Source organism: Musca domestica, unplaced genomic scaffold, assembly GCF_030504385.1.
Source record: "Musca domestica strain aabys unplaced genomic scaffold, Musca_domestica.polishedcontigs.V.1.1 2, whole genome shotgun sequence".
NCBI lineage: Eukaryota > Metazoa > Arthropoda > Insecta > Diptera > Muscidae > Musca > Musca domestica.
The window spans coordinates 48409052-48436465 of NW_026712249.1; the positions used below are offsets into that span (position 1 = coordinate 48409052).

Consider the following 27414-nt stretch of genomic DNA (forward strand, 5'->3'; position numbering starts at 1 on the left):
AATTGTAACGGTAACTCCCGATATCCGGTATTTTGATGATTTTGAAATTATTCACCGGAATTGCGGAAAATTGCCTGTGGTATTTTGGTATAGACCCCAAATAAAAGTACCGCCCTATATTGATGATTTTAGCAACATTACTTACCGATTTTTTCAAGTTTCTCATTTGAATATTTTAATGGAATATGACAAAAATTGCCTATGCAGATCCACGTCGTCATTTAGATCCAAATAAAAGAACCGTCATATATTGATGATTTTAGCAACATTATTTACCGATTTTTTCAAGTTTCTCATTTGAATATTTTAATGGATTATGACAAAAATTGCCTATGCAGGTCCACGTCGTCGTTTAGACCCTAATATGACGGCTACATTTGATATTTTTAAGATTTTAACAGAATTTTTAACGGATTTTATTTTTTGAAAATTGCCAAATTCGTTCCAAATGTTGGAGGGTATTCAAAGTTCGGCCCGAACATGCAGCTTTTTTACTTGTTCTTTTTAAAAAAAAGTAAATTTTTGTTGTTATTGTTTATTGTTGTTCCATGAAGACGACTTTGGAAAATAAAAATAAAACATTGATTTTACAATTGACCTCAAGCGAAAATAAAGTTATTAAAAATAGAGAAAAATAATAAAAATCGAAAAACCACGACGTGCTTGGAATCAAAATGTTGAAATTACAACTAGTTTCGCTGGATATTGTGACTTAAAATCTTAAAAATACCGAAAATGAAGAGGTAACCTTAATATATTTTTAGTTGTTTAGATTCATAAGTATCATCCAAATACACTAATTTAAAATAATTAATTTTCTCAAACCAATTTTTAATTCAAAATCAAAATAAATGCTGTTATATATTTATTCATTTCATGAACAAAATATATTTTCTCCTTGTGTGTCTCAAATATATTTTTCGTCATCATTAAAAAGACCTAAAAATTTTAAAGTGTCCCACATTTAAACACCAATGACACAATGTAACTTGGGCTATATGTTGCATTTTGTTTCTCAGGGGAAGAACATTCACTTCGACACACACATATATATATGTATAATCATACACGTTTAATATGATTCAGCCAACAAAGGAAATCAGTTTATCATAGAAGAAAATACGGATTAGAGCTGAATTTGTTTCTGAATTAAAATCGCCAAGTTTATTTAAAATGCAGTCTTACAGTTCCCAAGAGACATTACCCATAAGTTTAGAAAATACAAGAAAATGGCTTGAAAATAGTCATGTACAAAGCGATATTGATACAGAGTCGTTTGTAGATTCTATAGAAGAGACCAGCGTCTGCGAATCAACAAGTAAGAGCTGCAAAAATCAAATATAAATATAAAGTTAATATATTACATTTTTAGCCACCGTAGATGAGGATGAAAATTACAACAATATTTCAGGATTACTTGAAAGTGACAATATAACAAGTCTGAATAATCTCTTAAGTCAATTGCCGTCGCCAGTTTTTGGTGATATTAGCATAAATAATTCTTCCAATGTGGTTGTTGGTAATATAGTTAAGATTAAAGGTGATCTCATATTGAAAGTTCACAACAACAATGAAAGATGTGGAGAATCTAAATCCAAGGAAATAGCAAATAAAATAGGGGAAACGAAGAATAAGAATATTATTCTAAAAACTTCGAAAAGTGAGAATATTTTTAAATTTCTTTATTTTTTTCATATACTTAATTATTTATATTTATCTGAAGACTCTGAAACGCCACAACTAATAATATCCCGAGATCGCTGGTCAGCTATTGAGCCCTTAGAAGAATACCTAAGCTTAGAAGAACCAACCGAATTTGTAATAATATGTATGAATACGTTTATTTATTTCATTACATTGTTAATTAAAAAGATTCCTTGTCTTTTTTAGCTCACACTGCTTCAAATAGTTCTAATGATAAATTAACAAATGTTAATATCATTCAAGGCATACAGGTTAGTTTAAAATGTAATTTGCTTATGTATAATGTACTAAAAAATAACAATTTCAGGCTTATCATATTGGGAGTCAAGATTTTGGCGATATAGGATATAATTTTCTAATTGGATGCGATGGAAATATCTATGAAGGACGGGGTTGGGGTGTCGTCGGCGCACATACATATGGATATAACAGAAAATCGATTGGCATAGCATTCGTTGGGAATTTTATGCTTAAATTGCCCAGCGAAAAGGCTTTGCAGGCATGTAAGAAGTTATTACAAATGTAAGTGATTTATTGAAATGATGAAGTAATTGTTGTATGATCAATTTTTTTTTTACTTTTTCATGTTTAGAGGCGTTGACGAGGGACATTTGTCGAAGGAATTCAAATTAATGGGTCACAAACAATGTATCTGTTCGGAAAGTCCTGGAAGGCAATTATTTGCGGAGATAAAAAACTGGGAACATTTTTATGATGAAGATAAACAAAGCTGATTTGAGAAGCGATTTCTAGTATGACTGTTTTTTTTTAATTGATACGAAATGACAGTCCATGTTTATAAAATAATTGGTTTTGTATAGGCTATTCAGTTCTGTATGGGGAATGTCATTCATTTTATCATTCTGTTGGTAAAACCTCGAATATACGTTTTTTTATAAATATTTTATTCATTCGTCGGTTGTACCATCAAAAACCCTTTCTAACATGTAGCAACACAAATCCCTGGATTGTTATACAAATGTATAAAATAGTTTTTATCGTGGTAAGTTCGGTAAAACTACAGAAATTCAGACCTGAGGCTATGCCCACTTTCTGTCAATACCATGGTAGAATAATACAGGTAGATGCATCAACGTTTGGGAACATTGATAAGTCAAATTTTCTTTAAAAATAAGTAGATTTGTATGTGTTTTCCTATACGACCACAAGGGGAGGTTTTGAATAATTTTTCATTCAACAATTTCAATTCCAAAATTGCTTTGACAGTTCATTGTACCAGCAGTTGTATCGATGCGACTATCTCTATTCTTCTACCATGGTCAGAACTAATCTAAATTAAATGTAACAAGTTGTTTCCATTTACTTCATATTTTCCATATTTAAAATTATTAAATTAATGAAATGCCTCGATTTCCTTTTTGTCCAATCTTTTAATTCCATGGCAAAATTGCCATATACGCTTCTTTCAATCATTGATTATGAAAATATTTTCTTTTTCAAAACATAAAATATTACACAAAATTGTCAGATGACGGGTACACTTAGAATTTTTTTTACTCGACCAAATTTGCCTGGTAAAATTCCGTAATAGAGAATGTCGTATTTATTTATGCCCTCTTCATTTGGCCTGTATGTGTTACTGAGTTTTCATGTACGGGAACGGGTTTCAAGTAAAACAATTAAAAAAGCAGCAGGCCGTGCCGAACTTTTAATACCCTCCAAAATTTGGAAGGAACTTAAAAAATTTCAAAAAAAATCCGGAAACTACAACTTAAATGAAACCCGTTATATGGGGACTATATGAACTTTTTTATCATATGCTGTAGTACTCATTACGATCTTCAAATATAAAATTTGAAATAATTCCGGTAAATAATGTCACTAATATCATGAAAATACCGAATATCGGGAGGTAACGTTATATGGGGGCTATTCGAAGACGTGGACCTGCATACGAAATTTTTTGTCATAGTACCCATTACGATGTTTAAATATGAAATAGTTCCGGTAAATAATGTCGATAAAACCATGAAATATACGAAAACGTTGACCGACATGGCCCATTTATGAACTTAACCTGGCTACTGGTAACTTATGCATGTAAGCAAATTTTAGCCTTCTATCTCAATTCGCTCGTGATTACAACAGACGGACATCGCTAGATCGTCTTAGAATTTTACGCTGATCAGAATGTATATACTTTGAGGGTCTATTATGAATATTTCGAGGAGTTACATACGGAATGACAAAGCTAATATACCTTCCATAGAATGGTGGTGGGAATAAAAATGTAAAACTTGCTAAATATTGTACTATTTTGCAGGTTCTGAAACCATACTATGATTGGCATATGCTGATTGACTAATAGCGTTATCTAACATTCAACGTACTCGGTCGACGTTTTTCACCACACAAGTAAGACACATTCATATGAAACTTCGAAGTTTAGCAATTTCAAACCTTGACAATTGAACAATTTCTTTTTCTTTTGTTGAAATGAGAGGCGAATAAAACAAAAGTTTCAATAGAAAATTATAAAAATCGGGTAAATTTTGATAATAGTCAAATTTTACAACATTCATTTTTGGTATGTTTAAGACATGGACCTGATTTTTAAGGATTGCCCTCTAATTTTACCCGGTTAAACATTTTGTTCAATATTGTACTATATTGCAGGTTCTGGAACACAACTATAAACCTTTTGTATGGAAAACACAAGAAGAAAATGTATTGTGGTGCTGCTACTATGATCGGACGACAATCCATGGGCCGCAATATACTTGGCATTATTAGGTGTGTCTGGTTACCCTAAAATTGGTAACAATTGTTACAAATTGTTACTGGAAGTCGTCTGTTAACCCAAAAGTTCTGCAAAAGAGAGCGGTCGGAGAGAGACACTTTGACAGTTCTTTCAGTAAGAGTTTGCAAATTCTTGCTGGAAAAATTTCTTCTTGCAATCACTTGCAACTCTTCTTCTTCACATTCATCGACATTCAATCAGATGTTTTCTATTGTTTGTTTATTTCTTTTTGTGCTTTCAATTTGAAAATATTTTTTTTGGAATGGGCAAGACTAATTGTTTTTTGAGATAAACTTTACAAAATGTGAAAAACGTAAATATTAATATGTAATAAAAAAATAAAAGGCTATTTCCAAGGTTTTTAGACAAACGCCATTAGCAACAAATTGAAAGGACTCCGGGGAACACATAAAATCTATATTTCTTTTATTGCTGATATTTTTGTTTAATTGCTAATTTCCTTTTTATTTAAAAAACTTGTAAAATTTGTGGTCCTTCCTTTCATTTTATTTTTATAATAGGGGACATATTGGTTTGTTTTTACAAATCAGCTGATTAGTTGCAAGCTTTTGCAGGAATACCGTCTGTTTACTTTTCGAATTTTCCTTGCAAAAGAGAATAAAACTACCTTACTCTCTCAGAAAGATTTTGCTGGACAATTCCTGCAGGAAAAGTAACCAGACACACCTATTATTATCATCGAAATCGATAAATAGCAAGAATGACAATAAAATTTGTTATTCCGTGCCACCCTGTGACAAATAATTAGTTTTATAAACAAGAGATTTTTAATTGCGAGTTAAAAAAATCTCCGATATAATATACAAAACCTCACCATTAATGTAGATTTTAAACGCAACATAAGCTCTCTATACTGCACAATCAATGCAAATCTAAATCATAACTCAAAATCCGCAAGTTTTTCTTAGCTGAGAACATCTTTGTCCGCCACACTTGACTTGAGATCGCAATAAGAGTTATGATAAGATAAAATAAGAAGAAAAACAAAGTGTGGAAGAAATTTCACTATTCATAAGAAAATCGCACAATACTGTAACCATGAATGCCAATGATCGTCTGCGAATTAATGAGGAGAAAACCAGGAATTGGCTGAATTCTCTAAACCTGGAAGATTTAGACTCAGTTGATGATTCGACCGTTGAATCTAGTGTTATTGATTCCAGCGACTCGGATTCAGAATCAGGCGAAGAGCATGCCCTCGGCACACGGATCCCAGGCCAAATAATAGGTAAATATATAAATAGACAGTACAAGCTAATTGAGTCTTTTCTTTTCATCACGTAAATCGAGAATTTAACAATTATTTAATTATTTTCGTGTTGAAGCATTGTTTAATGGCCCCATTAACCGACAGCTCTTCGATGTTATGCGATGCGCTAATCACTAGACATTGTATTATTGTATGATTAGACATACAAATATACGACGTTTCACATTCAAATATAAGATCTCAATCATAATAAAATCGGTAATGAATGGATATGGATATATTAGCCCATATCCTCATATATGACAGTCTTGTTTCCAAGAATACTATCTTCAAAAATGTATGGAAATTCAATATCATATCCATTCCTTCTTGCATAATCAACATTGGAAGATATCGAGGTAGTTGGTAATTATATAATTTGCTTTGCCAAGCCCGACTCTGATACTATGCTGTTATGTCTGCTTCTAGAGCAATTGTTGAACACAATTTTGAATATATTAAAGACATTATATGAGACGTAGCCAAAAATGCTCTTCGAAACCATTTTAAGGGCTCAAAAGACAAAAAATGTGATTTTTCGACAAAAATATTAAAAAAAATATATAAAAATTTATCAAATTTAAGTTGCATACCCTAGGCCACTATGTAAAGGGGTCTGTTTCAGATTTTGTATCACCTCGAAAAATTGGCCTCGGTCCACCAGCATTTAGTACACCGATCATTTGTCATATATTGAATTATTTGGTAAATAGTCGGATATAACTAAACATTTGGGGTCGAATACATTTGCCAATGTTGTTCCAAATCCCAGTTAGCATCAAACTAAAAATATAGTAGTCTGGCAAAATATGGTTTCATGTTGTAATATCAGCTAGTTTTTGTGTTTAATCAAATTATTTATTTCTTAAGTCAGATTATTTATTTTTATATAAGTTTTCAATTTTTTTGTTTTAATTCAACATATACAGGGTGAGATAAAATAACAGCAACTAAGTCAAACGCCATAATTTTTACATTTTTTTTTAAATTTTATAGAATAAAAGCAAAAGATGTCGGAAATAGCATCAACTTTTAGGATAAGTTTAGATTTGTTCGAATTGGTCACCTTTTATGGCTTTCAAACGGCCAATGAAACCGTCACACGGTGCCCGAATGTTGCTCTGCGGTATTTTGGCCCATTCCCGGTGAATCGCTTGCTTGAGGTGATCGATACTTTGGTAGTTTTTATTGCCAACCTTGCTTTCCAAAATACTTCAGACACAATAGTTCAACGGATTGGTATCCGGAGATTTTGGTAGCCATTGTGCGCTGGAAATGAAGCCAGGAACCTCATTTTGTAATCATACTTGGGTGGCGCGTGCTGTTTGGGATGGTGCTGAGTCCTGTTGAAATGTCCAAAGTCTGCGGCCAAAATGTTTGCGTACCCAAGAATATTTTCGGGATAATTTTCGGCATTTATTCTGATGCCACAGTCGATTAATACGAGCAGAGAGCGACCATCGGCTGTTATGGCGGCCCACACCATCACCATGGCCGGCGTTTGAGTTCTGGTGGCCAATCGAAGATGCACATTTTCAGCTGACCTTGTTTGCAAGTAAACACGATCATTTTGTTTGTTTACAAACTGCTGGGCAACGAATGTTTTCTGATCGGAGAAACCCAAATTCGTCAGTTCACCACTTTCGGCCAAGCGAAGCAACTCTTTAGCTCTTTCGAGTCTATTTTCTTTCTATTGCGGTGCAAGTTCTTACACTTTTTGGAATTTCTATGGTTTTACTCCGAGCTCATTTTTCAATATTTCCCGAATGTAATATTACGATAAGTTCACCTCATGAGCCATTTTTAGGCCACTGCGACGCGGGTTTCGATAAAGTAGCTTCTTTACTTTTCGAACCATTTCTGCTGCTGTTGCTGTTTTCTTCCGTCCACTTCCTTGACGTCGGGCTACGCTACCAGTATCACGATAACGAGCGATGATACGAGACGAAAAAGATTAATTCACATTTAAATGCTGGAGTACTCTAACGACATCCACTTGTGGTTTTCCAGCCAAATATAAGTAAATAACACTATCACGCTTGAATTCCATAACGAATAACTTTTTTTGTGGAAAATTCTCACCAAAATGCTTTTGTAGGCTAACAATATAATGAGCTGTCACTGGAATAATTTTAACAGTGGCTTAGAAATGACGGCAGTCTGACGTTTGTTGAAGTTTTTTCATCTCACCCTGTATAGTTATCAAGAACATAGAGTCATTTCAAAAACCTCTACAATTGACAGGTCTATTTTCACACAATAAACACACTTAGATTATTTTCCAAATAAGTAAACTGTTCTAATTCCACAACTGTATACTCAGATATGTAACACACATTTTATTTATTTTCTAGAATCCGATGATAGAGAATATAGAGATATAACCCAGCTAAGCACAACATGTCCAGATCTAAGGCAATTAAGTGAAATTGTAAGCAACATGCCACAACAAAATTTTGGCAATTTCAGTATTTCAAATTCGAGTAATGTTATAATGGGACATGTTATCAAAATCAATGGCAATATTATAATTAATAAAGATGGTAATGAAAGTGAGTGTACACATGACACATCTGAAAATCTGGATGAGGATAAGTCAGATATAAAACAAGAAAGAAAGCACGCAACACCAAAGAAACCACCAGGTTAGTAGTGAAGTTTTAATTATGTCTATTTTTATATTCATATGTTTCACAATACTTTAGTCTATAGACCTGCTTGTCAAATAATTCCAAGAGCACGGTGGCTTGCAATGGATCCTATTAATGAGTACAGTCCTATAGATGTACCAACAGATTTAGTAATTATTTGTAAGTATATTAAGTGCTGTAACACAAAGCTAAATCATAAAATCAATTAACATGTCCATATGTCATTTTTAGCCCACACTGCCACCAGTGACTCTACAGAACAAGCAAAAAATATTGGTATAATTCGTGATATACAGGTAGGTATATGTTTTGTAACCCAATTAATGTCATTTTAGCACAAGTGCATTGTATGTGATAAAACCTAAATTGTTTTGATGTATTAAACGAGAACGTGAACGTTTTATATTATGTTTCACAATTCGAAATTTATCACGTTCTAAACTTTCAATCGTGATTAAATATCTAAAATGATATAAGCATCCAATCTTATTGTATACATATTTTGCTATTTAATACCTAAAATAAATTTAATTATATTACTCTTTTCAGACTTTTCACATTGAAACCCGAGGATGGGACGATATTGGTTATAACTTTTTAATTGGCTGTGATGGTAACGTGTATGAGGGACGGGGATGGGGTGTGGAGGGAGCGCATACTTTTAGCTATAATAGATATTCAATTGGAATATCCTTCGTTGGAACTTTTATGTATAAGCTTCCACCACCACGAGCATTGACTGCGTGCAAGAACTTACTTAAAAGGTAACTAAGAGTATGATTCAACAAAAAAATGACATAAATAGAATTACGTTTTGGAAAAAAACCTTACTTGAGTATTGTAAGGGCTCCTTCCATGCCTTAACAATACATTTGTTTTTTGGGTGTAATTAAATGAAATAATAGAATTATCTCATCTTTGTTACACTTCATTCGATAGGTTTGTATGTTACCTATCAAATGAAGTGTAACAATGATATGTAACATCGTAGTGTAGCTAACATATTTGCATGATGATAGCGGTTTATGTAATGGATTCACATGAAAGGCTTCGAAATGGTATCCCTCCAAAATAACGTTGAAACGTTGTTTGCATTTTAAGAACATTGTTTCAATCTATAGCTTCTTCATAAGCTTTGGTATGCCACCGTAACCTTCACTCAGATAATGGCTATACGAATACTTTTTATAACCTACACCACATAGTGCGAAGGGTATTATGTCTTTGTGCATTTGTTTGTAACATGGAGAAGGAAGCGAGATAGGCCCATTGTTCCTTTTGAATCCCAATACAATTATTTATTATAACGTGCTAAATTTAAAATACAATTTGTTTTTTTACATTTACAGAGGTGTCGATGAAGGTCATTTAACGCCAAATTTCAAACTCATGGCACATAGACAATTTATGAGCACCGCTAGCCCTGGTGGCAAGTTGTACGAGGAACTAAAGACTTGGGATCATTTTTACGAACCCCCCTCAGGTGAAATTGATGAGAATTTTTCTCAGACCCTTAAACGAAATCAAAGTACCACAGAGGACACAACGAATTTAAAATGACAGTTTTTTTTTTGAAAGTAATTTAAGAATAATTAAATTAATGGATATGTATTCATCTAATGTTGCATTTTTTCGATCTTTTCTTATGGGTTTTAATAAAAACATTTTCCGAGTTTTAAAGTCAATTAAAAATTGACATCAAAGCTTGAGAAATATTTTATTTTTTGTAATGGATATATTTAAAAATATATGAACTATATGACCGCATTTGTATTTGCCGATAATGTTTGCCTGATGTTTTAAAAATATAGTGCCTTATTTTTGTTTTAAGTTAAAAGAGAAAAAGAAAAATATAAGATTGTTGTTTTTTTAATAATTGTTGTGTTTTATTTCTGTTGTTGCTTTTAGCATTAACATTTCGAAAATTATAATAAATTTATTTGTTGGAAACTGCTGCTAACGATGAATTAAGAATTGATGGAATTTATATTTAACCAATACACAAATGATTAAATTTATTCGCTGGCTTGGGCACGAGCTGAAAAATAAACGAAAAAATCAGAATTAATAAAATAATAAAATAGATTCTAGAATATTAGTTGCGACATAATTCAAACAGGAAATTTTTTATTGATGAGGGTTGCTTCGGGAAGTGTGCTCTATATGGTTTAAATTTAGATGGTTTAGTATGTTTTGAGGAATAATTTCATTTTTTAGAAAGCCTTAGGTAATCAAGATAGTGTTATGTTTGTTTGCTGGAATTTGCAACACAGGGAATATGTAATACAAACTTAGGCAAATATTTGAGTTTTATTACTATACATTTCGAAAGGGAATCGACGTATGTTTCTGCATTTAGATGAGAAAGTAAAATTCAATTTCATATAAGTTTTTCCAATGTTTGATTTTTTGTGTAAGCATGTAAAATTAAGGTGAGCAGCGTTGAATTCCAAAGCTGTACTCTATATTATGGCGCGTATTGTCTGAGCACGCATTGTCATAACATTTCACATAACTAACTTTTCGACATGAAACGTTAAGTTGGGAACGGGGTTTGAGCAAGGAAATTTAAGATCAGGAAGAAATTTGGAAAACTTGCAGTTTATCTTCAGGGACTGAGACATATCGTTAGTTTCTTTCTGTTTAACACTTTTTGGGAGGAACATACACACTCAACCTACGTCTACAACTTACAAGATATGTCTAAAGAAAAGTTCTTATCAAAGACACTTAATGGTGACTTTTAAAGATCTCACTTTTCATCTGTAATGTTTTTTTTTAAGAAATTTATAAGGTTAATATTTATATAGCAATAAAATAATCAATTTATGCTCCATCTACGTTTAGATGATACTTACGGGCTGGTTTGCCATCAGTCCATGGTGTGAATTTGACATGGCTTTCGTTACGTTTGGCAGCCTCAGCACGCAAATCACCCTTCAAGGCTTGACGCACTACACGGGCGCAGATGTTGGAGTATTGGATGTAGCTGAAAGGTTAGGTAAGAATGTGCAGAGTAAATGCCAAGTTTCCAATAACTAAGGCTATAGTTTATTAACTTGCCGCATAGCGTTTCTACCAAGTACTTTGACATAAATTACGTAATTTCTGTTTGTTTTCCGTCAAAGCATTTGGAAAGTTATGCACTGTTGTTCAATTTCTTGGTTTACTTACGTAAGTCCAGCAGCTCTCCAGGCGTTAGTCATTTTGCTTAATTTTTATTTTAATTTAGTTTTCACAGAATAAAACTTTGCAAAATTTCAGCAGCTCGTGCAGTCTGTCAAGAAAAATTCTCAATTGTGCCAAAGTTGTTGAATTCCGATTACCCGAATATCGTGTACTCCATAAATTGTTATAAATATTTGGTAATCTGGCTTGCACGGATTATCGATTTTTGAGTTGTCGATAGAAAATTTAAAAGATGACCGTAAAATATTCAATTTTCACTCAAATTTGTGTACTTTTCTGTATGATTTTTGCTTAAAGTTTCTGCATTCATTAAAGCATGACCTACAGACGAACCACTTCACGTTTTTTAATTAATAACATAAGTTGCTATTCTCCTAATTTAGTTTATATTATTCAGAGTGTTTCTCAGACCTATCTTGTAAATTATGGTACTCTATATAAAAACATGCCATAAAAACAACATACTATATAAATACGAGGATATTGAAAGACCCTTGCCATAAAAAGAAGATTTTTTTTATTACATTTTCGTCTATTATAAATCATTTGCAAGGGCTCGATCCTTGCGGTATGAAATTATGAACTAAAAATATTTTCTTTATAAAATGTTCTATTTAAATTGTATCTGAGGCTTTCTTCTAAAATTCTAAAAACTTTCTTTTGCATATTTTCAATTTTCTAATCTTCAAAAACAAATAAATAATAACAGCTACTAAACCGTCCTTGTTATCGAATAACGATAATTCGATCAAGTAACAGCTCTAGTTGAAAAATGCAACGCTGTAGAATTGCGCCGTTTGTATCAGTCTTGTAAGAAAAATGTTCGCGTCGTTGCTTTTAAGTCGTGCTCTTAAATTTCTATGCAATTATAATAATTTTTATAGATTGGTAATTATTTAAAAGTAATAAACAGTGAAATAATTAATGAAATTAATGTAATGTGAAATTCTAGTGTAGTGTTGTTGCGTTTTTTATGTTTCTTTTTGGTAAATTGATGCATTATAAAAATTAACGGTAAAATATTACTGTGTGAGTGTGTGTTTGTAGTGTTGCAAACAATTGGTGCAGGCATGCCAATTACTGAATAGCGATGAACCGAATATGTACTCATTTGCTCAATAAGTGAAGGCGTTTTGTGTTTTAAATTGGAATTCAACGCGAAAATACACATTTACGTTATGGAATGTTGAAGGAAATAACGTAAGTACCAATTATTAATTAATTATTAAAAAAAAGAAATAGAACAGTGTCCGATCGTTGTAGGCCGGTAATAATATTTCGCAATCCTGTTTTTATGTCGTATCTTGTCGTAACAGGTTAAATTTTGTTGTTACTTTTCTTCTAAATGCCAATTTTGTGAATTTGCTATTAAATGGAATATCACCTTAATTTACTAAGCATTTTTTCCTAACGGACGGTTCGGCCGGCACCTTAAAATGAGTATCAAATTGGGAAAATTTCAAGACCACACCGAAATCCGGCTACTTTAAAAAAGTCTTAAATTGGGGAAAACATTTTAACAGTTGATTGATTTATCAGAAGTTTTATTGGCGTAATGAACAATTAAAAAAAAATTAACGAATTTTTTCAGGAAGTAGACATTTTTCATTATATGGGGGCTACATGAAAACGTGGGCCGACATGGCCTATTGATAAAAATACATTTATGTGCAAAATGTTAGAGTTCTATCTCAATTCGTTAGAAAGAAAGCGTGATTTGATAGAGAGAGGGAGAGACATGGATAAATCGACATAGAATTTTACGCAGATCGAATTTGAGTGTATTTCTGGCTCTATAATGATCATTTCGAGGAATTACATACGAAATGACAAAGTTAATATACCACCATAGTATGGTGGAGGGCATAAAAATGAAGAACGTTGGTGGAATATGCTTTTCTCCTCTGACTATGGGAATCTTCGAATGTACCGATTTATTTTAATTTTCGAAAACTTGGAGCAAGTTGAGTTTAGGGGCTATGCTCGGATCATTTTGAAATTTTTACCGCAGGTAGGTATTTGTAACCTGATTACGGCAATGTAATTTTTTTGTGGGGGAAATACCCGGTTACCCGGTTATTCGACCCAAAAGTTCGAATACAACATCCGGTTTGTATACGGTTCTACGTAACCGATATCAATAAAATAAGTATCATTTGAAAGCTTATGAAAATACCTATCCAACAAGTGGTCATATGACGGGGTTGCTGGAACCGGTTTCGGAGAAATTTAGAAAAATTTGCATTTTTGTATGAGTACTTTTTGAAAAACCCATAAAAACTCGAAAATGGACCCATTATAGGGTCTTAAAATCTATACACTATATTATAGCTAACACTATTGCCTTTCCAAAATGGTGTCATATGTGTTGATATCTTTTGTGGTTCCGAAGATATAAGAGATAGAATTCATTAAATTATATTTTTCTCCAGTCTAGATGCATTTGACTTTGACCTTTATAGCTTTTTTAAGCAACCGGCCTTTGGCCGTGGCTTAAGATTTTCTCCTCTAGGGTATGTCCAACACCGGCTACGCGATCCATAGTTTTTCTAAAAATTGTAATTTTTGTAAGTAGCCGGCCTTCGGCCGGGGCTTAAGATTTTCTCCTCTGGGGTATGTCCAACACCGGCTACGCGATCCATAGTTTTTCTAAAAATTGTAATTTTTGTAAGTAGCCGGCCTTCGGCCGGGGCTTAAGATTTTCTCCTCTGGGGTATGTCCAACACCGGCTACGCGATCAATAGTTTTCTAAAAATTGTAGTTTTCGAAAGTAGCCGGCCTTCGGCCGGGGCTTAAGATTTTCTCCTCTAGGGTATGTCCAACACCGGCTACGCGATCAATAGTTTCCTAAAAACTGTAGTTTTCGAAAGTAGCCGGCCTTCGGCCGGGGCTTAAGATTTTCTCCTCTGGGGTATGTCCAACACCGGCTACGCGATCCATAGTTTTTCTAAAAATTGTAATTTTTGTAAGTAGCCGGCCTTCGGCCGCGGCTTAAGATTTTCTCCTCTGGGATATGTCCAACACCGACTACGCGATCCATAATATTCTAACAACACCAAATTAAAAACAAAGCAGATTAACAAGAACGTTAAACCCGACACAAAACTTGGCTTCACTCAAACTGCTTTCATAAGTAACGAATTTAAAAGTCAATATCTTCGGAACTACAAAAGATATCAACACATATGACACCATTTTGGAAAGGCAATAGTGTTAGCTATAATATAGTGTATAGATTTTAAGACCCTATAATGGGTCCATTTTCGAGTTTTTATGGGTTTTTCAAAAATTACTCATACAAAAATGCACATTTTCCTAAATTTCTCCGAAACCGGTTCCAGTTACCCCATATATGACCACTTGTTGGATAGGTATTTTCATAAGCTTTCAAATGATACCCATATTATTGATATCGGTTACGTAGAACCGGATATAAACCGGATGTTGTATCCGAACTTTTGGGTCGAATAACCGGGTAACCGGGTATTTCCCCCACAAAAAAATTATATTGCCGTAATCAGGTTACAAATACCTACCTGCGGTAAAAATTTCAGGTCAATCCAAGCATAGCCCCTAAACTCAACTTATGCCGAAAACTTTGCCGAATAGTAAACTAAATCTCTTTCGGAATCTATGGTCATTTCTTCAGACAGACGGAAATGGCAAAATCTATAAGGAATTCTATACTTTGTCTATATAGATTCAAGTTTTCTTATAGATTCCTTATAACGGTACCTTTCGATATTCTAATTATTTCAGCCACATTTTCGCGTAATTGTTTAAATCTCGGCTTTTAGAGAGTAATTTGAGTAATTTGAAAGTAATGAAACTCACAATAGATATAGTATTCTTCCTGCAAAAATGGAACTTGCACCAATATTAAATCTCAATGCATTTATTTTTAAGGTTTACTTTACCTCAAGGTGGATGGTATTAAAAGTTTGGGCCGGTCGGACTTAATGATTTTTTGCATGTACGCTTTTAAAATTATTACATATTTCAATTCTGTTAATAAATGCCGGAGTTAGTATTATTGTAATTCCCTAACTATGACTTTTTGTTGATGGCAAGGATATTTAATAGCAAATATTCCAACCGTATGCTAAGTTATTGTAGCATGGACAACAACACCAATTGTTTATTTAGCTTCATATTTTCCCCGTCAGAGCTTGAAATGTGAAGTAACTATATGGGCACACTGTTGCTTTGATTCGGTAGATAGTGTTGGTAGTATAAAAATATATTATGTTAATGTAACATGACAGCATTATGTTGTAATCTAAAGGACCTGACTTTATTAGGGGAATTTCCTATTTTTATCGATTCAGTGTACCAGAAAATGCTCTGGAATCAGGATTTCAGTCCTTATCTTTCAATCCTCCGAGGTTTTTGGAATAACATATTTCTGTAATGTAATGCATTTTTGTCAGGTCGTCGGCTAGCTCTGGGCCAGTGGATAAACTCAACGATGTATTTTGTCCAATATTTATGATTTTATGTCTTTAATAGCTATTTCCATGCCAAATTTGCCAACTAGGAATTTTGAGTTGTAAATACAGTTCTTGTACCTTTCAGTTTCTTTGAAAAATGAAACTTGAATGTATAATCCTACAAATATTTACCACTATAGTCGACTATGCGATTCAAATAATTCAAATTTTATTTTTATTTTCAGAGCTCACAAACTTCAAATAAACCCAAATTGCCAAATGTCGGTATATCGGGAACATACAACGGGCGTTTTTAAAATTATTAGAATAATCTAAAATTGGCAGAACATATGAATATTGAGCAGTCGGCGTTTAAGCAAATGAAATATTTGCCAAAATGAAAATATGTGAATATTTCATTCGTTGCAGAAATTCGCAAAAATAACTAATATTTAGCAAACAAACTATTGCATTTTTTTCGGTCGGTGTCGCTGTATCAGAGTATATCGAAGTGTTTATCAATTTAAATATTAGTAAAATATAATGCAATTTTTCGTTCGGTATATCGGGGAAATACAACGCGCGTTTTTGAAATTGTAAAAATATTCTAAAATTGACTGGCAAATATAATGATAAAGTTTTTGAGCAAATGAAAATTAAAAATATAAAATAAATTCTTTTTTTAAAAATCGCCAAATTTATGCCATAATGAAAATGTGTGAAGATTTTTCTCGTGTTATGATTTCGCAGATATGTAGCGAATGTTCAATGTGATTCGGTACTGAAGACAAAACAAATAAATAAACCTATTTTTGGAATATGATGGTAAGTTTGGCTCAAACCAAATATTGTTATTTTTATTACAAAAAGTATTTCACTACTTTTATAATTTTCTAGAGAGCGTAAGTGTCAGGATCATATCTATGAGAATTATTTAAAGAAAAATTTTAATTGTAACTAAATCCGATCTGTCAAATATGCATTCAATCTGTTTCCAAGTGCCATTTCAATCTAGCTTCCTTAGAGAAGGCTGCCCTAAAACCAACAATAATTTATCGATTGCTCAACAGTGCAGTCTCATCGATTGGTCTGGGACTGGGGCCACAGAAAAGATTTAAGGTTTATTCTGCAGTCAATAATATGTTTGATCAGCGGCCTGATTATCTGCATTGCATATATGGTCATTAGTTTTTTATTATGTTATTTGAACCAATGGGGCATATTACGTACCATCTAATGGCTTTTCGTGGAAGCAATATTGATTACAGTAGACTGACGTCGTTATATATGTATTCAAGTCGTATCTGGCTAAAATGTTGCCACTTACTTTCGAATTAAAATTATGTAATTCATTCTCATGTCCATGTTATGTATCATCTATGGTTTGATATTAAGATGCTGTTGACTGTAAACGCTATGATAAACCTTATGAAACCTTCCCACCGAACTTCATGAGAACAAAAGCGCCAAACTGTCAAAAACAATTGTTTTTTGTTGCTACTTTTGGCTCTCGACATTTTAGCCATTGCCCTTCAAGCCAAGTTCTTGTAAATAGTAATGTTAATTACAAAATTTAGTTGTGTCAAGTGTTGCTGGGGGTCCGCTGAAGGGTAAAGGATATTATGGCAGTAGTTATTTGTGTGGTGTATATATTAAGTTTGTCATTAAATTGACATCTCATCGAATTCTAAACAATCAAAATTTGTATATCCGTCGTATTTCGTTCGAGTCAAAACGGAATAAGATTGGAGGGTAAAATGTTGCACAGATCAGTCTTCAAGTTCGAAGATGGGATATATCGGTACACGATATCATATAGCCCACACATAAAAGTACACCCGATATTCGGACTTAATATAATTTTAGCCACATTTTTCAATGGAATAGTCTGAAATTCTACACCACTAGTTCCTTCTGAGTACTTTACTCCCTGAAAGAGCATTTTCTATAAATTTCCACGAAATCGTATATCTCCCTTATAACGACTTCTCCCGATATTCGATATTTTTATCATTTTAGCCACGTTTTTCAATGGAATTGTCTGAAAATTCACACAAGGCGCTCCTTCTGAGTACTTTGCCCCCTGGAAGAGAATTGTTTATATAGGTTCACGATAAAAAAATGTATGCAGGACCTCGGCATTTTTATGATTTGTGCGACATTATTCAACGAAACTATTTCAAATTCCATAAAAAAACGTGTGTAGGTGCACGTTTCCGTATATCCCCCCGATATTCGGTTGATTATTTTAGCGAAATTATTCACCGGAATTGTTTCAAATTTGGTATTTGAAGTTTGTAATGGGTACTACAGCCTATGAAAAAAAATTCGTAAGTAGGTCCACGTCTTCGAATAGTCTCCATATAACAGTTTTCATTTAAATGGAAGTTTCCGGATGTTTTTTGAAAATGTTGGGTACGTTCGGTCCAGTCGAACTTAGCTGCTTTTTTACTTGTTCACATTACATGTTTGAAATTGCTTCTAACATGCAACAGTAACCGAGCTAGACTTATAATATTTTTATCTGTACATGAATTTTTGTAATCAAATAACAAGTTCAATAATTGTCCGATTAAGACAAAACCTTCCACAGTCCATTGGTTTGACCCAAGCACAATCCAGATTTACCCTAGAAGCAATTATGTCAAATTTTATGAAAATCTGTTAAGATATGGCTATAGCTCCCATTTATGTTTCATTCGATCCGATATTTGAGCCCACAAACAGTGAAAATTAATAAAAATATTGAGATGTACTAAGTCTGAATGGAATTGCGTTTTATGAGGAGTGGACCGATATATATATACCATCTTCACAGCAGATATTGTTTTAGTACAAAAAATGGGATGTGTGAAATATGAGGAGAACCGGATGCTTATTTCGGATTTGATTATATGGTTATTTAAAACTTATACCCTTTATGGGTAAAGCACCAGAAGGAATAGTCCGATCTCTACTATCTTTATAATGGATTTTGTGTTGATGTAAATATTCAGATTTACCAAGTACGATATCTAAATTCTTCAGTGGTGTTTCGAACGAGTTAAATGAAGCGGACTCGTCTGACATGATGTTTAACATAGCCCCATATAAAATAGTCTGACTTTTAACATAGCCCCACAAAAATAGTCTAAAGACCAGTCCCGAACGTGAAATAAAATTTTACCTGTCAATAAAGCCATTGTTACGCACCGTTTTGTTAAAACCACATGTCATAAAAGTTAAGCCTGGCATTTTGGGAAATATAAAAAATTAAAATAATTGGCTCATTATTTTCAGTTACGTTACGATTTGTCCAATGGTGCCATCACTCCAAGAACCGCACCAAACCGTGACTTTTTTTGGATTCATTGGTAGCATTTTCAATGTTTTGGCTGATCTTCACTCTAAAGTCGACAATTCTGATTATGAGTCGGTAATTCTGACAAAGGATTCTTATTATTGAGCCAAACACAAATTTTCAATAAAAGCAAGTAAAAAACTGTAAGTTCGGACGGGCCGAACATTGAATACCCTTCACCATTTGGAACGAATTTGGCAATTCTGTTAAAATCTTAAAAATACCTAATGTAGCTGTTATATTAGGGTCCATACGACGACATGGACCTGCATAGGTAAATTTTGCCATAAGCCATTACAATATTCAAATTCGAAACTTAAAAAAAATCGGTGAATAAAATCATCAAAGTACCGAATATAGGGAGGTACCGTTATATGGGGGCTATACGAAGAAGAGGACCTGCACAGACATTTTTCTGTCTTAGGCTGTAGTATCCATTACGATCTTCAAATAAAAAAATTGAAACAATTCCGGTGAATAATGTCGCTAAAATCATCAAAATACCGAATATCGGGAGGTAGCGTTATATGAGGGCTATACGAAGACGTGGACATGCACAGACAATTTCCTATTATAGGCTGTAGCATCCATTACGACATAGAATTTTATACTTAGTTGGGTCTAAATGATAGACCAAAATAAAGATATTTGACAGTGAAATAGAATACGAATCCTGCGTGAGCTGTTTAAACCAGTGTTGCCAAAAAGATAATAGATAAGGAATCATCCTTTTTCATATGCACCAATCATTTTACGATTCTTCAATTAGATTGAAACTTGAATCATATAAGTTCCAACTAAAACTAAACGAAAATTCGTACATTTTAGGTCGGCCAAGAAGACTACTTTCGACAACGATATGGCAATAAACTTAGTAGTTTTTGTACTATTGTGATTTGACTCTTTTTGAATTTAAAATCACAATTGTCTTTTGACAGGAAACTTAGTTGTCGGATGGGCTTTCTGGCCGACCTTATATAGGCCATGATTTAAACCATGTTTTAACATAGAAACAAAAAGACAGAACCTTAAAATTGAAAATAGAGGTGACATATGCATTGCATTTTTTAATTTATTGCTCTCAAACAAATAAAACTTTTAAATTAGCTATAATTACAGCTCCTAGTGAACTTCTACACAACAACGTCATTGGGGACTTAATTTCATTACCATTTTTGTTTTGTTTTCATTTGTCATTTCCATTATTTTAAAATTCCTATCATAGGCTGCCATTGCAAAAGACCAGCTCTTTCAATTTCTCCAGCTGTTGGACAGTGAAACCTTGACTCATTAGTTGCATTTCCGTTTGGTCAATCAGCTTTTGTATGCACTCCAGCATGCGGAGACTCTGAACGAGTTTAGACGACATGAATTTATGGCGGAATTTCATTTTGGCCTTTTTAATTTTGTTGTTGATGCGAGAGCGACGACATGATTCGGCCCGTTGCTGCTGCTGTTGCAGTAGTAGAGTTGTGGCCGTGTCATTTCTAACTCCGTTGTTGGAACTGATGCTGCTACATCCGTTTCCGTTGGAATGTTGTTGGCCATTATTATTACCATCATCGTCGTCGTCGTCATCATCATTTGTTTTAGGTGTTGCATCCGCTGCCGCTTTTGTTGATTGCTCTGGCATTGACATACTGCTGCGTCTTTCAACAACAATGGGATTTTCCAAAAGCATTTGCTCCACATACAGCTCCTCTTCACGTCTGCAATTGGCCTTTAAACGTTTCATTTCAATTTCCACAATCTGCCCGATGTACGAAGTACCTAAATGTTGAAAGTTACTGATGGATTGCATTCGAAGGTTCTGTGCCAACGACATCCAGGCCTGCTGCAATAAAATACCCTCTGTGTTGGTCAGGTTAGTTGGAGCCGACTCATGGTGATGGGAATTATGTTCCTGCTGATGTTGATGTTTATGTTGATGCATTGGATTCGCCTGGGTGTCAGGTGGTGGAAGGTGGATAAGAAAAAAATCTGAATTGAAATGTGCCTTCGAATCGATTGGAATGCAATTACTTAGACGAGTGACATGCTGACGGAGTAGTAAGCGGACTTTTATAAGACTCGCTAATGTATCTTCATTTTGTGTTATTCTCAACTTGTTTATCAAGTCATTGTGGCCGAGATATCTGTTGTGTTTGTTGACATAACTGATGATATTTTTGTTGCAGATTCCAACTCCAACTGTGATAAACAGCATGCGAATGTGTTACTTTATCAGTTTACAAATGTTTGTCCCACAAAGGCGGGAAACTGAATGAATCAATATCTTTGAGGGTTCGCAGCAGGTACCGTTCGGATTGTGTTGGAGTAAATAGCTATTATGAATTTATTTCGAGATTAAAGAGATTTAAATCCCAAGTGAATGGTTATTAATTTAAATCAAATGGGATTTGAACACAAAATATATAAATAGTTTAATAAATATGTAAGAAATAAATATATAAGTAAACAAATAAGCAAATAAATAAAAAATAATAAATAGGTAAATAAATTAAATAACGAAATAAATAACAAATTATTAAAAGACAAACAAAAATAAAAAAAAATTAATAAATAATCAATAAATTAATTAGTTTATAATTAGTATTGTAAATTTTTATATTAAATTTGTCATTCTGTTTGTAACACCCCTAAATAGTCGTCATAGACCTCATAAAGTATATATACAACATAAAATTCTAAGTCGATTTAACGATTTCCGTCGATGATGTATGCTTTTAAAATTATGCACAGTAGTTCGTATTGTGTCTAGGATAGTTGGTATTGAAAATGAGATAAATCAGTCCACGTTTTGGAATAGCTCCCATATAAAGGTAGCTTCTGATATTCGGTATTTTGATGAATTTCGCCATATTTTTTACGGATTTGTCTAATAATTGGTATTTTTAGTTCATAATGGATTCCAGCTCCGGTGGTTGAACATTATATACACATGTCCACCTTTTCGTATAGACCACATGTAAAGTACCTCCCAATATTTGGTATTTTGAGGATTTTTGTCACGGATTTGTCTAACAAATGGTATTTGTAGTTAGTAACGGGTTGTAGATCCAATGACAGAACAAAGTATACAGGGTGAGATAAAAAACTGCAACCAACTTCAGACTGCTGTCATTTCTAAGCTACTTGTCCGACAGCTGTTAAAATTATTCCAGTGACAGCTCATTATATTGTTTACAAGCGTACAAAAGCATTTTCGTGAGAATTTTCCAAAAAAAAAAAAATATAAAGAAAAGTTATTCGTGATGGAATTCAAGCGTGATAGTGTGATTTCTTTACATTTGGCTGGAAAACCACAAGTGGCTATCGTTAGAGCGCTCCAGCATTTAAATGTGAATAAATCTTTTGTGTCTCGTACCATTGCTCGTTACGGAAGTGGAAGGAAGAAATCAGCAACATCAGCAGAAATGGTTCGAAAAGTAAAGAAGCGACTTGATCGAAACCCGCGTCGCAGTGTCCGAAAAATGGCTCGTGAGCTGAACATATCGTAATATTACATTCGGCAAATATTGAAAAATGAGCTCGGGGTAAAGTCATTGAAATTCCAAAAAGTGCAAGAACTTACACCGACCGCATCGCTTCGCTTGGCCGAAAGTGGTGAACTGCCGAATTTGGTTTTCTCCGATGAGAAAACATTTGTTGTCCATCAGTTTGTAAACAAACAAAATGATCGGGTTTACTTGCCAAAGAGGTCAGCTGAAAATGTGCACCTTCGGTTGGTCACCAGAACTCAAGAACCGGCCATGGTGATGGTGTGGGCCGTAATAACAGCCGATGGTCGCTTTCCGCTCGTATTAATCGACCGTGGCATCAGAATAAATGCCGAATATTATCGCGAAAATATTCTGGAGGGAGTATTAAAGCCTCGGGCACGCAAACATATTGGCCGCAGACCTTGGACACACCAACAATCGCAATCAGCACGCGCCCAAGAATGGTTACAAAATTAGGTTCCTCGTTTCATTTCCAGCGCACAATGGCCACTAAAATCTCCGGATATCAATTCGTTGGAGGGTGTATTAAAGCTTTGGGCACGCAAACATTTTGGCCGCAGACCTTGGACATTCCAACAGGACTCAGCACCATCGCACTCAGCACGCGCCACCCAAGAATATTTACAAAATGAGTTTCCTCACTTCATTTCCAGCGCACAATGTCCACTAAAGTCTCCGGATATAAATTCGTTGGACTATTGTGTCTGGAGTATTTTGGAAAGCAAGGTTGGCACTAAAAAATACCAAAGTGTCGATCACCTCAAGCAATCGCTTCAAAGACCTAAAATGGTAAAGACTGGACAAAATGCATAATGGAAAAATAGTTAATGTGAAAAATATATAGAGGCGCTGCTCACAACAGTGACATGTTAGCATAAAAATTATATTTACAGAGCAATTTTAAGAATAAAATTTTCTGTAAACCAAAAATTTGAACTAAAACTTGCATTTCACTGACGTTTGAATATTGTATTTGCTGTTAAAACAACTTAACATTGGTGATTATGTTGTTATGATATCGTAACAACAGAGGTATTTACACCTGGTGACAATATTTTGACTCTGTCTTGTCCCATCTTTATACTTCTATGTCTTTGATCGCTTCGCCGGGAATGGGCCAAAATACCGCGGTGCAACATTCGGGCAGCGTGTGACTGTTTCAAGGCCATAATTTGTGCCAAAGGTGACCAATTCGAACAAATATAAACTTAATCTAAAATTTTATGATATTTCCGGCATTTTTAAATTAAAAAGAAAAAATGTCAAAATTATGGCGTTCGACTTTGTTGTAGTTGTTTTATCTCACCCTGTATATTCGTTATCAGCATAAGATGTCAATTTATATTCGTCTGTCTGTTAAAATCTCGGTAGAGCCCACATTTTTGATGTAGACTTTTAAAATTTGGCACAGCAGCCTGTATTGTGTTTAGGTATAGCTCCCTTATAACGGTAGGTCCCTATATTCGGTATTTTGATAGTTCTAGCAACATTTTTTCACCAATTTTTCCAAAAATTAGTATTGTTGTTCGTTATGGGTTCTGGGTGGCGGAATATTGTTTATAAAGGTATAGTCCCCATATGAGGGACGATATTTGGTACATTGATGTTTTTGCTACATTTTTCCACGAATTTTTCTAAACAATGGTATTTGTTGTTTGTAGTGGGTTCCGGCTTCGGTGACATATCATTGATTATGTAGGTCAACGTTTTCGTAAAGCCCCCACATAATCGGTATTTGTAGTTCAAATGAGTTCTAGCTCCGGCCGCAGAACATATTTTGATAACCCTAGTCACATTTACTCACGGAATTGTTTCAAATTTGGTATTTAAGAAGATTTGGTAGATAACAATCCTTGAAGGGCAAAATTGTCTATGGAGGTTCCCGTTTTGGTATGGCCCCCATATATCGGCTTCATATGGTGTTTTAAAAAGTTTTTCTGCATTATCCTAAAGGTCTTACTTTCATATAAAAATGTTTTCTTTACCCAATGGAGGAGGCATGAAAAGTTCGGCCCGGCCGAACTTAATGTTGTTTTTACTTGTTTTCACAAAAGTTATGGTCCATTGTCCATGGTCCGCATCCAAAATTGTAGGCTTCTGCTTTTTCCTAAACTCCAACCGTATACAAAATTGTTAATTCTATAATTGTGACCTGTAGAGCGACTGAAAATTCAGGAATATGTTTGGTTTTAGTTCCATTCAATGTCCTAGATATATTACAAGCATCTCTAAATAGGTTTCTATTGTGATCTTAATCCTATTTTCAGGCCGAATTTCGTGAGACTTGTTGGCATATTCAAACTTACATATTTACTAAATAGTTTTGTAGGGTATTTGTAGAGAATGTATGTTATAGGGAATAAATTAATGGATTGGTATTCTTTATTCAATTAAATTGGTTTTTGCTGACCATTAAGTGTCGGAGGTTGTAACCTTTCCTCGATAGTAAAAGTTAAGCAGGCCTTTTTAAGTTCTTAAAATATTTTACCAACATCTTTTCATAATTTTCACCATATGTGCCGTGCTGCTAATCTTTCATACGACGATGATTGTTTTGCCGCGACTGCATTCCCTGCCTGAGCGGTTTGTTTACATTGCAATTTTTGAAAACACCACCAAGCAAGTGTGCACGTGATATTTTATTCTTAACTGTATTGAAATATGGGTTAAGAACTGTTATGTCAAATGGTTAAGCAAATTTACAGTACCTGCTCTATGGAATGCTGCGCTTGTTTTTCACTTACGCGTAGGTACTACCCCGCTAATCCCTTTGTTTACATAATCTCAATGTTGATTTTTTGCCAACATGTATGAGCATGTTTGAAAAAAAGAGTTGTTTTTTTTTTACGGTGATGTAAACAAATTTCCCGGATTACATGTTTTTAATCTGGTCGACAGTTAGCGTTTCTTGGAAATATTGTTACAGATTTTTTGTTGTTGCTAAAAACGCCGGTGATGAGAAGAAACTGTCTAATAAGATAGGCAGTTAATATTTTAAGTAAAAATAAAAGGGTGGCATTTCTTATACATTCTGCAGGATTTTATTATAAAATCTAAGGGCGTGTTTCTGTACCACGATAGAAATATGTATTCAAAAGAAAAACATGCACTCCATGCGTGATTTTCAAATTAAATTAAAAATCTAACATTTGAAAAATCAACAAGTAAAAAACCATTAAGTTAGGCCAGCCCAAACTTTTAAACCCTCCACCATTGGGCACCATTTATATATAAAAGTGATAATGGATAATGCACTTAAAATTATAAGAAAACCATAAAGTGAGTCGGGCTTTATATGGAGCCATACCGAAACGGGCACCTACTTTATATTGCATGGATTGTTATCTAGGGCTATACAAAAACGTGCACAAATATATCTCATTTTCAATACCAACCATTCTAGATATAATACAAATTGTTGTGCCAAATGTTAAAGCTCTACGTCAAATAATGTGGGCTGTACTGAGATTTCAACAGACAGACGGACATCGTTACATCAACTTAGAATTTTGTGCTGATCATGAATATATACACTTTATGGGGTCTACGACCAATATCTAGGGATGTTACAAACGGAATGACATAGTTAAGGTGGAGGTTATAAAAAAGGAATGTATATTTTTCACCCGAATTAATTTTCGTTCATCAGAAAAATTCCCTAAATATTTTTAACGCAAAGAAAAAAATTAACAGTTTAATGATAAATGGGCGGATATGGTGAAGTGGGTTATCTAAAGCAAATCTCAATCAGATTCTTCCCTCAGATTTCAGTATTCGCAACCTTCAAAAAATGCTGCAAAATGGGGTAACTTGTAAAAAATTGTAAATGTCATACATCTCGAAGAAAGTACCCTACTTTAAATCTGAGTTAAGTACGGCTATGCCGTATTGGTTATCCTCAAACTTCCTTGGAAACAAAAAGTGGACCTACATTATATAACTTTTGCGATGAACAAAACTACGCATTTAAATATCTGATTTGTTTTGGGGAAATACTATCGAAAAGTTGGAAATTCAGAAGCAAAATTATGCAAAACACAAGTAAAAAGGGATAACTCGGCAAGGAGGAACTTCTGACATCCTTCTCTAGTAGCAAATGAAACATTGAATTATTTAAATATATTTTGACTTCTGTTATGATTATTCAAATTGGTGACCTTCTGTGAAGTGGGTTCCGAAGGAATGGCCCAATATTGTCCCTTTCGTATCGGACCTAAATATGTATTATATAAATATTGCAATGTGCCAGATTTGGACTATATTAGTTAATTCCTTCACTCTATATATGAGATATGTGATAATTTTTAGAAAATGTTAAAATGTGCGTGATGTACCAGATATAGTCGACCGAAACATTGGTATGTGTCGAATTTACAAGAAAATAGAACATTTATATCCAATTTTATGCGAAATCATAAATTCCATATTCATCTCAGGTTTCTGGTTAAGAGAAATGTTTAGAACATGCTGACTTGTTTCGCACGTTATGACAGATAAAAGTATTGAAAATTGTGAGCCTTTGTGGGTGAGGTATCAGAAGGGGTTCGCAGATATATATCATATTCA

General features: G+C 33.9%; 4 protein-coding genes across 5 annotated transcripts; 2 read left to right on the forward strand and 2 right to left on the reverse strand.

Moving 5' to 3' along the window:
- The first annotated feature begins 1007 nt into the window (after positions 1–1007).
- On the forward strand, positions 1008–2668 carry LOC131802098 (peptidoglycan recognition protein-like). Its single transcript, XM_059121472.1, has 6 exons — positions 1008–1318; positions 1373–1660; positions 1724–1828; positions 1891–1955; positions 2012–2226; positions 2297–2668. Exons 1-6 carry the CDS (start codon positions 1174–1176, stop codon positions 2436–2438), a joined length of 960 nt encoding a protein of 319 aa, XP_058977455.1. The 5' UTR covers positions 1008–1173; the 3' UTR covers positions 2439–2668.
- A 2538-nt stretch (positions 2669–5206) lies between these two features.
- Positions 5207–10424, forward strand: LOC131802099 (peptidoglycan-recognition protein LE-like). The gene is made up of 6 exons (XM_059121473.1): positions 5207–5714; positions 8090–8380; positions 8441–8545; positions 8618–8682; positions 8936–9150; positions 9736–10424. The coding sequence occupies exons 1-6, from the start codon at positions 5525–5527 to the stop codon at positions 9944–9946; spliced, it is 1077 nt and encodes a 358-aa protein (XP_058977456.1). The 5' UTR covers positions 5207–5524; the 3' UTR covers positions 9947–10424.
- LOC101889257 (protein stunted) lies at positions 10245–11721 on the reverse strand. 2 transcript variants are annotated; one of them, XR_002194949.2, is made up of 4 exons: positions 11561–11721; positions 11245–11375; positions 11081–11149; positions 10245–10424 (listed from the first exon to the last, which is right to left on the reverse strand). XR_002194949.2 is itself a non-coding variant. In XM_005187315.4 (3 exons), exons 1-3 carry the CDS (start codon positions 11590–11592, stop codon positions 10402–10404), a joined length of 186 nt encoding a protein of 61 aa, XP_005187372.1. In that variant the 5' UTR covers positions 11593–11721; the 3' UTR covers positions 10245–10401. The 2 variants fall into 2 exon arrangements, 1 of the variants encoding a protein (XP_005187372.1); XM_005187315.4 differs by lacking the exon at positions 11081–11149.
- Positions 11722–20373: 8652 nt separating this feature from the next.
- On the reverse strand, positions 20374–21581 carry LOC101889882 (uncharacterized). Its single transcript, XM_005187319.4, has one exon. It carries the CDS (start codon positions 21549–21551, stop codon positions 20565–20567), a length of 987 nt encoding a protein of 328 aa, XP_005187376.2. The 5' UTR covers positions 21552–21581; the 3' UTR covers positions 20374–20564.
- Positions 21582–27414: the final 5833 nt, after the last annotated feature.